Genomic DNA, 13460 nt, shown 5'->3' with positions numbered 1-13460 from the left:
GCAAAGGGGGGTGGCACACGGGAGGGGTACCTGTGGTACCCCCCTGCATTTGCATATTCGCAGCGGCAGGCACCGCGCAGTGCCTGCCGCTTCGAGTATGCAAATGCGTGCATTTGTTTTTAACATTGTGGCGGGCGGTGCAGTGAGCACCGCCCACCACAATGTTACTTTGAGGAATGCGCCCGCCACAGTGGCGGGCGCATCCTAATGCCAATGTCGGGACCCCGCCCTTTAGGCGGGCGGTCCCGATCTCCGTTAGGGTGGCGGGCGGACTGTTTCCGCCCGCCATCCTAATGGACCCCTAAATGTGACAGGGGACTCCAAATGTGATAACCTTGAGCATTAAAATATACACGAACAAACTGTACGTGAAACTTACGATGTAACCAGCTGCGGAATCTATTTCTACTGGATATTAAACCATTCGTAATCGACAGCATGAACACCAGCAACAGCATCCAAAAAAGCAACAGAATTGTGCACGAAATAAGCTGATAATGCTTGCATACTGATCCCGTAGGTGAAACTGATCCTGTTAACCCATATTGTGCAGGTTAAACTCAAAAAAACGTGACTGTGACACAAAATAATGTGCATAAAGGAAATACTAAAGGCCCTGCAATGTTAGAACATATAGAGCGCACCATGCTGTCAGCCCTTTAAAAACCGTGCTGATAAACACTGTTACTAAACAAGCATCAGTATAGCCAATAGGTCTCGCCATTAGGACCTTATCTATTGGCAGTGTTGCTGCTGGCAATTATGTCAGCCTCTTGAAACGAGAGACAAAGAAAGAAATTGAGTGTGAGTTTGTTGTTGATAGTGAGGTAATGTACGGAAGAGTGAGAATTAGTGAACATGAAAGAGGGTGAATGGATAGTGTGTGTTATATTGATAGTGAATGTAGGAGATATTAACTGAAATAGAGTATGAGTGTGTGGGTAAATGTGAGATGTAGTAATATGGAAAGTAGAAGAGTAGACACTGAGACAAAAAAGAATAGCATACCGGAAATATAAAAGTTGAAATTATCGTAATTATAGGCCTACATAAAATGTTAAAAAACTACACACAGCTTTTAATTGTTATGCCTCGGGCCAGGGCTGTCTCCATCTTGTAGCTCCGAGTAAACATTAAAAGACGCGTAAAAGCATGACTTGAAATGAGACAAAAAGAGACAAAATAAAGGCATCTGATGCACAAAGGTTAGCTGAAACCTGTGTCTTCAGCCCTCTACACCAAATGTAATCCAATATTTTTTTGTTTCAATGTATGTAATAATTTTACTCCCTAAAACAAAGTGTTTAGTGACATTTTGCAAACGAATTGAATGGGGGTTTACAACTAATTTATATTCTTTTGCAAATCTATGAGCTCGATGGAATATTAATTGTACAAAATATACTTGGGAGGCGTAATTTTGTTGACTTGCTTTTCTGACAAGGCTAGGCAGGGGCTAAGCAAGACCAGCGGAGTGCATGGTCATGAGCCCAGGAGACGCAATTGAGTGTAGTGCACTGGGAAGAACGAAAGGGAGATTGTACAGTGAATGGCACTTCACTTAAATATCATATTGTTTCTGTGTCTAAACAACCCTAACACAAATGCGGTCGTCTTTGACATCTCTTTAAATCGAAAGTAAAGTTGAAATGCCAGAAAAAGCGAGCAAGAGAAGGCAAAGTCCGATATCCTCAGCCCGCGAAGCACCAGAGACCTGCAAGCCTGGCATTCCCGGTTACCACAGGGCAGCGTTATACAAAAAAAACGAATTGGCAGAAAGCGATGGCAAAGCGACGACAAGACAAGCAGTTGAGAAGGGATAGCGAGGGCAAAGAGGCAAATGCAACCAGCTGTTTTCAATCACTCGTGCTTGTGCGGTCATCCACCTTGGGGGAGCGAGCAGCGGTGCGCGGGCCATCTGTTTTCAATCAGCTTGCCCTCCACTGCCCGCTTCCGCAAAGTGGATGCCAGCACAAGCACGAGTGCTTAAAAAGAGCTGACCAATTTCTAAAGGACATCACCTAGAACAGTGCGCTGCCTAGGCGAGACCTAAAAATGAAAGAGAAAACCATATAAAAGTGAGAATGCCAATAAAAAAATAAAAAATTAAGATGCTATCAAAGGGAATACAAAACTGTATCACTCTTGCGTTTGTACTTAAGCGTTACCTATTACAGAGATAGGCCTTGCAGTAATGAAAAACGAATGTAATAATTTTTACTACCAGGATATGTAACACTTAAAAGTACATGTACATCTTTATAAACACACTGACCCCTGCTCTCAGGGCTGCCTAGGACCTATCTTAGAGAGGATTCATATGTTTTAAAAAGGAAGGGTTGGACCTAGAAAGTGGGTTAACTTGCCAGTTTAACATTGCAGTTTAAAACTGCACCTCCAGGCTCTGCAATAGACATGTTTAAGAGGCTACTGAAGTGGGTGGCAAAATCAGTGGTGTGGGCCTACAAATAGCATCTAATTTACAGAACTTGGGCACAGGTACTGCAATTTACTAGGGACTTGTAAGTAAATTACATGTGCCAATTTTGTATAAGCTGTTACCATGTTTAAAGCAGAGAGCCCATGCACTGAAGCACTGGTTAGCAGTAAAGTGCCCAGAGTCCCAAACCCAACAAAAATGAATTCACCAAAAATGGGTGTTGAAAGGCAAAACGTTTGGGGGTAACTCTGCAGAGAGGGCAATTTCCAACATGTTTTATGTAAGGCAGAATTAAATCACTACTTCCAGCACACAGACTTATGAATAGCATGGGTTTTCAATGGAAATGTCCTTCATGTTTCGAATCTGAGGGCCAAAGGATGTGCAAAGATTTTTTGAGACCATAAACAAATCTCAGACTCAGGCCTTTTTGCAACCACAAACCGGTTATTTAACTGTACAAAAAGGCAAATTGCGATTCAGTAAGGGGCATGGTTAGGGCATCCCTTCCAAATATCAATTTGCAGTGGTGTATAATAATGTGGTTTCAACTGCATTCTGATTGCAAACCATTAACACTTTATCAACAGTTCAAAAGCAGTGTAAAACCATTCGCAAATGGCAAGGGGTCCCTGTGGGGAAGTGAAATAATATATATTTTTATCTCACGGACCACGGCACACTCTTAAAAACGTTAACTTAAACGTTTCATTTTTTATTTATAAACTCATTCTGTATACATTTAAGGGAAATTGGCTGCATTTAAAATAAAAAATAAAAATAATTGCTCTACTGAAACGCAATCACGGACATGGTGCTCTCCTGACCCCAGCAGGCCACGATCCCTGTGATGGCAGTCATTCTTAGTGGATCACAAATTGCAACCTATTTCATTAATAGTCATGAGATTGGTTGTTTTGCAACCCACTAGGAATCGCTAATTTAAAAAAGTTACATACATTAGGATGAGCGATTTCCTAATTGCAATGCGGAGATAATCGCAATAGGAAATTGCTGTTCGTAATGTTTGTACATCTGGCCCTGAGTCACTAAATCATCACTGCAAATAATCCAGGCTCCCTGGAGGAAAAACCTGCCTTCAAAATGATTGTGATTAAAAAAATTCAGACAGGTATTTTCATTGGGGTCTTTGAGGAGGCATTTGTAATCCAGGCCGAAATCTCTGTAATCTGGCCCTTAGAGATGTTACATCCAACAACAGATTTTCCACCGAGTGTAGAACATTTTGTACAGACATAATGCAACACATAGTGTGTATTGCGAGTGAGGCGGAATTTGCAGGCACTTGCATCAACTTTTTTTGCAAGCACAAACTGTACGATTCACAAAAAGAGCTTTTGTGATGCATTTGTGTACGGCACTCGTAATTTAAGAAATCACGATTTAATGCGATTTCTTAAATTGTGATTGCATTTAAGGGATCGCAATTTGCGATTCCTTAAATGCAATCAAGAATCACTTTTATGTACCAATTTCGCTATTTAGGGCCACAAATTACAGAGCAATTAACTGGTCATAAGTTGCACTAAAGTGAATTTTTCATGGTTTCAAGTTGCGCGCACACATGCCCTTGGGGCATGTGTGCATGCAGCATGGGTGCACATCAGGGGTGCCACAGGGTGTCCTTTTGACACCCTTGAACCCTTTAAATTGCAAGCGCAATTTGCGAGTACCTAATGGTACCCGCAAATTGCACATGCAATCTACCATTCATTCCTTTGGGTCTGCAGGCCCATAGGAATCAATGGGGAGCCATTCCTTAATTGTGACTCGCACATTGTGAGTCGCAATTAAGGATTGTTTAGGAATTGCTATTTTTATAGTGATTCCTACATGCATATGCTTTTGCGAGTCTTTAATTGCGATTCCTTAATGATTGCAATTAAGGACTCGCAAAATCCTACCTGTATGCATGTGTCCCAAAGTTACCTCGTGCTTTCAAGGATTCTGCTTTTTTACCAGTTAGGTTTTCCCGCACCCTATTTTTCTGGGGAGGGAGGAATAATTAGACTAGATTTTTTCAGTCAGTAAAGTTGGACGAGAAAATCACAGTAGATTTTGACTGCAGCAGCAGCCAAGTCTCATTCCCGTTTTTGGTTTAAGTGAGAAAATCATGCAATTCTCTCCCCTTCTAAAAAGGTTTTCCGTTTCCTCCCTTATTCTCCCCACATACCTCCCTCATCCCCCACCCTACTCATTCTGCAGCATACATTTGCCCCTGCTTAGATCCGATGGTAAATGTATGCTTTCAACACCACAGAAATGTGGATTCTCCATCCCAAGTGGTTCAGCTCTTTATTGCATGGTACTAGGCGGGTTTACCACGTGGTAACAGTAAATGTGGATTATTATTATTATTATTATTGCATTTATTGAGCGCACAGCTACCCGGAGGTTTCCCGGCGCTTGCCTTGGGAACCCGTCCTGGCTTTTCCCTGTGAGATAGCCCCTACAGGGCATCCCCAAGGTGAAAGCCAGGCATCCCGCCGCAGGGGGGCCGTTGTGGAGATTAAGCAAGCTTAATGCCCAGAGTTGCAGAGTGAGAACCCATGATTAGAGCAGGCACCGAAGCGAGAATTATCGAGTCCGTGGACATTTGAGCTCAAGACCCTGCCGCGTCGGGAATTGAACCCTGGTCCCGGGTCTGACCTCAGCTTCCGGGTCTGCCTGCTCTACACCGTGAGCCACACTTCTCCACTTCATATTTACCTGTTGTTAATCCGACCAAAGTACAGATGAAACTTGTAATTATGGCCATAGAGGTGAGGTGCCAAGTGGTTCCAAAACATTTTCTAGTTCTAGTTGAATGCTGGTGACCTGTCTTTCATCCACCTGTTCCGCCTCACACCTGCGTTTGTGATTGTTTGCAAATGTACAGTTCAATGTGGCCTTTTTTTTACTTGTGTGTTTTTTATCAATAGGTCAATGCCTTTCACCCTGAATGCAGACTCATGCTGGAAATCTCTCAGGAAGAAATAAAATGCAAAAACTTCCTAAGCAGTCAAGCAATGGAAAATGTCAAAGGCAAGTATAACAGTTCATAAACTATTTGGCCTTATTATGTAAACTGCAAGATAGACGCATTGAATATTATGACGGATTAAAGTTACAATGCCAGCCCGTCTGTGTATTTCAATGCTTAATCAAATCACATGGGCCATTTAATCTCTCCATCTTCACTCCTGCCTATTACAGACCCTTACTCATCCACATTCCGATCCACTTTTTTAATGAATTGTCCTTTTTTAGGTCGAAGCCTACTAGATAACAGCGCTGTCTGGCTGCAAAGACTCATTGGGGATTTGTACCTAGAAATGCATTTCTTGCATTCCTTACTATTGGCTTTGTCTTTTGTACCTCTCATTAGTAGACTTCTTATTCATGTCCCAGCTGGTCAGTCTTGTCTTTTCCCATCCCATGGATTATTGTATCTCTACCTACCATTTGTGTTGTCTGCCTGGTGTTTGTGCTCGATTTCAGGGAAATATTTGTTCTTTTTGTGTAAGCACTCACGGAGCCGTCTCTCCTGTGTACCTCTCTCCCGCTCATTCTGCTGCCTGTCCCCATGTGCTTCGCCCCCACCCCATCTGTATTGCTTGCCCGCCTACTTCTCCATGTTGCATCCACTCCTGCTCTCCCCGTGTTGCTTCGGTGACCCTCTGCTCTCCCATGTGTCCCTTCCGACCACTCCTGATGCTTCGCCCTCTCATTGCTTCTGTTCCCTGTTGCTTCCATTCCCCCTTCGCACTTCAAAATAATTAAAAAAAACAATTTTGTTTTGTTTTAATATATCGATCTGACTTGGCGTGTGAACTAAAAACAAAAAAAGGATCTGTGTCATGTTGTCGGTGCACGCCTACCTAGTGCATGCACCTGCAAACTGACATGGGCAGCTGTGCGAACGTTTTTTGTTTTGTTTTACTTAACCCATTCTGCACAGCATTAGAGATGCTGAGCAGCGTGCCTAAAAACTGTTGGGTAAGCCAATAGGTCCCAAATGTGAGCTTTACTTGTGTCTTTACTAATGCTTGTTGCCTCTGCCACTTCTGCCAGAAAGAAGTATCCTCAATCCTTCTTTTTGTTTGCAAACCGTCTCCTATCCCACCATATGAGGATCTTTTAATGTCTTCAGTTTGTGACCATGAGGCATTTCTAGGAGATCCTGAACCTATGGAATATGACATTGGAATGTCAGCTTTCAAAACGGTGGATGGTCTAATGTCGACTGACCGAAGGTCCAATGTAATTCAGCCGTCGTTCAAAGGTTTCACTGGCATAGCCAGTGTAGTTTCCGCTGTTCGAAACCTGTCAGATCCCCCAACTCTCAACAGAACAGGGGAACGGTGAATTTGTCAAACAAGATACAGCGTCACATTTGTGGCAGAGTACCCTGCCTGCAAAACTCTAGGTAATTCACTTTGCTCCAATAACTGCTTGTCAACACAGCACATCAGTTCTCCTACACAATCATGTACATTTACACAAAAAGCAATCAACAGGGCAAATTTACAGTAGTGATAATAACACATGAGGTAGAATTGCCACTTTATTTTTTAATGTGGATGGGGCGTGCTGACCCCTCCCCATTAAATAGTTGAGTAACTATTACTCTCACCCACGTCATCTACTGCTTATTACATCACATATTACATTACTCATGATGTTCTATGGCATCATTGATAACATTGTGCAACATCTGAAATTACTTAATTGTTAACAACACTGTTTCTGGTTGGCAGGCAAGTTATAGATACTTCAATTAACTATAACTTGTGCATTTCAGTGGTTTTTTTGTTTAAATTGTTGGCTTTTGTACTGCTGACATTTTCACTTAACTATATTGTCACTTTAACCTTTGTTATATATATATATGAGTTTGTGTATGTGCGTGCATTTGTGTGTGAGTGTAAAACACCACAAAAAGTGTGGTAAAGATCCATGATGTAATGTCTTGTGTAGTAGAGGTCAAGGCTTGACAAATGCATGTGTTGTAATGTCACAAGTCCCCTTCTGTAAAAATGTACTTGAGTGCCTACAGCATGTTCAAAATGTTATAATAATCTGTCACTTGTGTTGTGTACCTATGACTTTATCTCCCCTTACACAGCTGATATGTCTCCTTGTCTTTAAGTGCATAGGTTTTGAATCCATATGAATTATGCATCAAACTTCCCTCTTTTCTGGCTTAAAATTTAGCACCTGTACATATACTATAGCCATATTGTGCTTAGTGCCCTTTCTAGCAATTAATACTCAAACTTCATATAGTCAGATTTGAGGGCAGAGCTTTCAGACTCACATTGTTGGTATGAGTTGACCTTCTGTCTGAGAATCCCACACACTCTTCTAGCTTTTAGAAAACGTTTGGAAAGCTGCTGATTCTCCTAAATTGATGGCATCATGAAACTACATGTGGGTGTGTGTGCACTCGTAATTAAGAATGTGAACTGGTTTGGATTGAAGTTTGTAGGAATCTTACTTGTTTTTGTTGAATACTCCTATACTCCCAATTTCTAAATCCTGCGGTACGTTTTTGCTACAGAATAACGTCCTCTTATGAGTGGACGGCGCAGGTCAGAGATTGCATTTTGCAATCTCTGACATGCTTGGAGGTACCCCTACCGGAAGAAACCTGAGGTGGCTGAAAGGCTCCAAGGGAAGTACTATGCCTCTGTGTCTCCAATGAGTGATTATAGTATTCGAACAGAGGTTTGTTCTGGCAAAAACTTTGTTATCCACATGCGCAGTTGTCCTGAGTGCAGCAATGTTTAGAGCTGCAATTATTGTGTGAGAGCACTTTTATGAGTTTATGGCATGACTTCGTCTTAGTTTGTTAGACCAAGCTCAAAACTCCAAAGCATCTTCTTTAATTTACTTTTAAAGCAAGCTGAGGTCTATGGACTTTTAATTCCAGGAAAGCTATTTAGAAATGGTTGTCACATGATGAGATTCCCTAAGCTGAAAGGTGGCTAGGCACTTTTGAAATTGTGGCAAGTATGAGACTCAATTGTGAAACATACTGTCATGTAAGTTTACCAAAGCACAACAACTACTAATTGCTTAACTAATTGCCTAAAGAGATGTGTTGTAGAATTCTTATGGCCACGGCATACAGATTTGAGTAAACTTGCGCACAGCATTTAATGGCGAAGAAGAGTGGACATTGTAACTTTCACTGAACTAGTCCATTTGATTTAAAAAAAAGTGTACCCAGAGTTTTAGCACCAGCCCACCTCAACCTTTCTGATCATCGGGTTCTGAACCACCCATGAGATGGGCAGAATGGAAGGATTATTTTATGAATTACATTGCTGCCATTGATGATGCTGAGGAAATGTCAGCAGAGCAAAAGAAGAAGATTCTACTTCATTCTCTGGGTCCGATGGCGTTTAAAATGTACACCCGATTATCAAAAATGCCTGTTGTGGGCGATATTAATGTCTTTTTAGCTGTTGTTGAGGAATAAATATAAATATTTTGCTTCTAAAGTTACTGGGCATCATTAGATGCAAATTCTTTCAATGCAAACAGACAAGAATTGAAACTACAAATATTAGTGGTTGATTGCAAATCTCTAATCAAGAAGACTTGATTAGGGATAAGGTCATAATGCATGCTTACAATCCTGCAATACATAGAGACTCATCACTGAAGACCCTTTTAGCAATAGTACAGAAGCTGAAATGTTGGAGAAATGTGCAGTGACATTGAAACAAGATGAGAAGTTCACCAATTCAGCAAACATAATTTTCAAAGGGGGTAGTGACAAACCCTAACCTGAGCGAGGCAAAGATAAACCTAGCGGAAAAGATAAGAGCAGGTGTTATGGACGCGATAGCAGGGAATACCTTGCTTAAAGAAAAAGCTGCCCTGCACTAAACCAGAAGTATAGTAATTGCGTAATCAAAGGTTTCTATCCAAAGTGTGCCATAGGAAGAAATTAGTGGAGTGTGTGTATGAGAAATTTGTGGATGCTGAAAGGAATGAATAAGATCAGGATTGAGATAGTGACGGCTTAATATGGTTAGTGATGTAGAAGAGAAATTAATGTTAAATATCTATGATGATACATTCAAGACTAAACCAGAGTGTTAGGTGACAATTGATGGGGTGGGGATAAGCATTTCTGTTGATTCAGGTTCACCCTACAACATTGTCAATGAGAATGTTTGGAAAGAGAAGTTTGTAGACAGAATAGGGGAATCTTTGCTTGAATCCAATGTAAATCCAGAAATGTATGGGGGAGAAAAATGGATATCCTACGTTTCAGGTGGTTAACATTCAAATTTAAACAAAGGCTGTCACAAAGTATATTAAATGTAGAAAAAAAGAAGGTCCTTCTGTGCTGGTGGAATCAGTGCAATGTAAATATCATTCTGTACCTCAATAGTGAGGAACAAGTCTTGAATTTAGATGAAGGCACAGCAGTGGTAGGCCTTTTGTTAAATTGTTTTCCAAAAGTCTTTAATAAGGAGCGAGCAGTCTAATTGGATATGAACACAAGATCCGGTTGAAGAAAGTTGCATGTCCCAAAGTACATAAAGTCAGGAATGTACCAAAGGCAGTAAGGGAAGAAGTCTCTAACAAATTAGAAAAAAGTTTATCTTCTGGGGTGATAGAACCAATAGAGACGTCTGAGTGGATTTCTCCATTGGTCGCAGCAAAAGTAAGATACGGATGTATCGATCTGTGTTGTTTGAACAATAATATTATTGACAAGTTTTCTTTGCCTAAGATCAACAAAATGGTTACATTGTTGAAGGATGCAAAATCGTTCCGGATAATTGACTTGTCTTCTACGTACCATCAATTTTCATTAACTTCTCTTTACATAAAAATGGACAGCCTTCATTCCACCTGACGGCTGTTTCCACTTTAGAACCATGCCCTTCGGGTTATCATCACTGTGGAAGTTTTCCAAAGAATATTGTTCAATTTGTTTATTAAAGAACAAGGTATTACATTTTTTCAGGATGAGATTCTGATAGTAGACAAGAGCATGAAAGAATATGACTCTAAATTGATGAAGGTGTTAACCATCCTGGAATCAAGGGGGTTGACAGTGGAATTTACAAATTGTACATTAGTAGAAAGGAGTGTTACATAATTAGGTCATGTAATGAGGAATACAGTGTTAAACCAAAACCATCATTGGTTCAAGCTATTAAGAATGCAGTTAAACCAAAAATCAAGGATGATATACAGTAATTTGTAGGTATTGCTGAATATTGTGCCAAATGTACACCTAGATTTTCTGAAAGATGTTGCAACATCAGATAGTTATTAAAAATTGGGAGTAAATTGGTGTGGTCACAACAGTGTGAGAAATATTTTTCAGACATAAAAGACTGTATAACTAATGTAACAAAGTTATGTAGTTATGATCCATGTGAAAATTGTGTCATGCCAGCCAATGCTAGTAACAAGGGACTAGGTGTCATGCTGTCTCAAATGAATGGCAAGGATGAGGAGTGTGTGATAACTTTTTCATCAAGCTCCTTAACGCCTACTGAAGAAAAGTACCCTACAATAGAAAAAGAGGTGTTGGCTTGTGCTTGGGCTCTTGAACATTTTAGAGCATTTGTGTGGGCTAAACTAGTAACTATTCATTGTGATCCCAAACCCCTTGTGAAATTACTGACAACAAAGGGTACGGTCCTGTCAGAGTAAAAATACTTTGGTGGGCAGTCTTTAATGGCTTTGGCGGTCTCAGAGTGGGGCGGCAGCTTGGTGGCCCCTCTCCAAGACTGCCAAAGTCATAATAATGCCACACATCATGAAAATTATGCTCACATGCACTTGGGACCCCAGGGTGAACTAACTGATGGTATTCCGATATGAAGGGGAGTTAGTTAGGGATGCATGCTTGCACCCACCGTTTTTCCACTTTATGTGAATGATGTTATCAAAGTTATTTTAGAGTGTACTAATGATACCCCAAAAGTAGAAGAAGTCCCTGTGCTGGCCCTGCTATTCACGGATGATACCCCACTTTTTTCACGAACACCTATGGGGCTGCAGCTCTTATTAGACAACTTTAAGACATACTATGAAAAAAAGGGCCTCAATATTAATCTATCTAAGACTAAATATATGGTTATAAGACCTCACACGTTCTTCAGAGGGAACAAATGTCTGGGACAGAAGAACGTGTACCTAAATTTATGTATGTGGGTATAATGTTAGACAGCAAGGTGACATGGAACTCACCTATACAAAAACGTAGAGCTAGCCTCCAACATAGTGCTATAGCAATATATAAGAGGCATCAGTCAATGGTTTCAAGAGCTATCTCTCCTGTTGTTGAAGTTTACAAGGCTAAAGCAAGGTAGCTGCCGTATATGGTGCTGGAATTTGGGGCATAGATAATGGAGCAACATTTCTTTGGGAGAGAACTCTTTTATTAGGTCATTACTTCTCTTTCTAAAGGCACTCTGCTTATTCCTTTTTTTGTTTTTGAATTAGCTTTGAAAAGGGTAGAACACTTGGCAGCTCTAAGACTTTTACTTTATTGGGTATTTTGACTGGGCAGGAGCTAGTACCATACGGGGAGAGTTTGAAGGAGCTACTAAAAATCAACAACTCCATCACATTCCCATGATTCCAGCACGTCAAATTTTGGTTTGACATATTAGGTCTAGGAACTTTTTGGAATGACCCTTTCTCCCTGACAATGGCTTCCAAGCAGAGATTGAGGATATTTTACTGGAAACAAGTTATATCTAACCTGCATGAAAGCTCTGGGTTAATGAGATTGTTTGTGCAACTTTTGGCTGCCACACCCATGCCCTCTTTTAAAAAGTTCTCAGACGTTATACAGCCAATACTAGCCAAGACACTCTAAATAAAATACTGCTTTGACATCTTAAAAATTAGATCTTTTACATCAAAATGGAAAAGTGGCAACAACAAACCTGCAACTGTATCTTGTGCACTGCTCACACTAAAGAGAACATTCACATGTATTGTTTTTTGTCCAGCATATGTGAAACCTAGAAAAAAAGGGATACACCCAGTATTCCTTAACCTTGACTTTAGGCAATGTTAGGAAACCTTAAGGATACTGAAAAGCGGAACATACATGCATATAGCTTTTTGTCTGAGACGATATGTATTTGCAGTGGGGCTCCTGTGGAAGTAGAGGGGATTGAATTCTTAAATGTTTTGATAATCTTGTAGGTGATGCTAATATAGAGAGCAAGGTTTATGATGGGGTATGTGTCATGTGTTAAGAGTGAATTTAAATTCTAAGATTAAGTAAGGCAATAGGCTTCCAATAAGGTCAAACTAATGTGCTTTTGGAATGGACTTTGCATAGTTATACTTTACTCACAAAACGTAATTGTTTAATTACTGCTCTACAAATACAACTCTTGCAACTTTAACCATTGTTTAGGAGAATGGTACATATTGGTGTGTCACCAATGGAGGAAACAATGAATGCCACTTGTGAACATATATTATATACTGTATCCTATTCATATGTGCAAAGACATTTTATATTGTCATATGTTTTAAACGTGCTTTTACGGTTCTGTACTGAGCCGAGTAAAGTTTATAATAATTTTAAAAAAGAACCCTGCTTTCATTAGCAGATCTCTATGTACTAATACTTTTGGACATTCAATTATTTGTGATTCTTTCACTATCCACTGAGCTTGCAACTCTTTGGATACCAGCCTTGCTTGTGAACTCCTCACAACACCAGCGCCTTTCATTCCTTTTTATCACAGCTGTTCACAAATGGATCCTGTTTAATCAGACTAGTGAATCATATTGTGGGTAAGCTCAAGGTTTGTATATTTACAAACTGTTAAAAAATAGCAAAATGTTGGGGTGTTTCATTTTATCCTTCCCCAAAGAATATATTTGAAAGTGATTCATGGCTAAAGGTAGAGATGATAAATACACTTTTTGATAAGTTAAAGAACTGTGCAGCAGTTTGAACGCAGAAAGAGATATTTTAACTTCTTCACCAGAGACATTTTACTCTTCAAAC

At 40.2% G+C, this 13460-nt stretch overlaps 1 protein-coding gene across 1 annotated transcript in view; it reads left to right on the top strand.

Moving 5' to 3' along the window:
• The window catches only part of VIPR2 (vasoactive intestinal peptide receptor 2), a 1121328-nt gene that overhangs the window by 127837 nt on the left and 980031 nt on the right, over positions 1-13460 (top strand). Inside the window, exon 2 of the mRNA XM_086941506.1 lies at positions 5383-5485. Within this exon, the coding sequence (XP_086797632.1) occupies positions 5383-5485 (103 nt within the window). The remainder of the gene's footprint in view (positions 1-5382; positions 5486-13460) is intronic.

The sequence above is a fragment of the Lissotriton vulgaris genome, chromosome 10 (assembly GCF_964263255.1).
Source record: "Lissotriton vulgaris chromosome 10, aLisVul1.2, whole genome shotgun sequence".
Taxonomy (NCBI): Eukaryota; Metazoa; Chordata; class Amphibia; order Caudata; family Salamandridae; genus Lissotriton; species Lissotriton vulgaris.
This window is presented reverse-complemented; position numbering and strand designations above follow the sequence as displayed.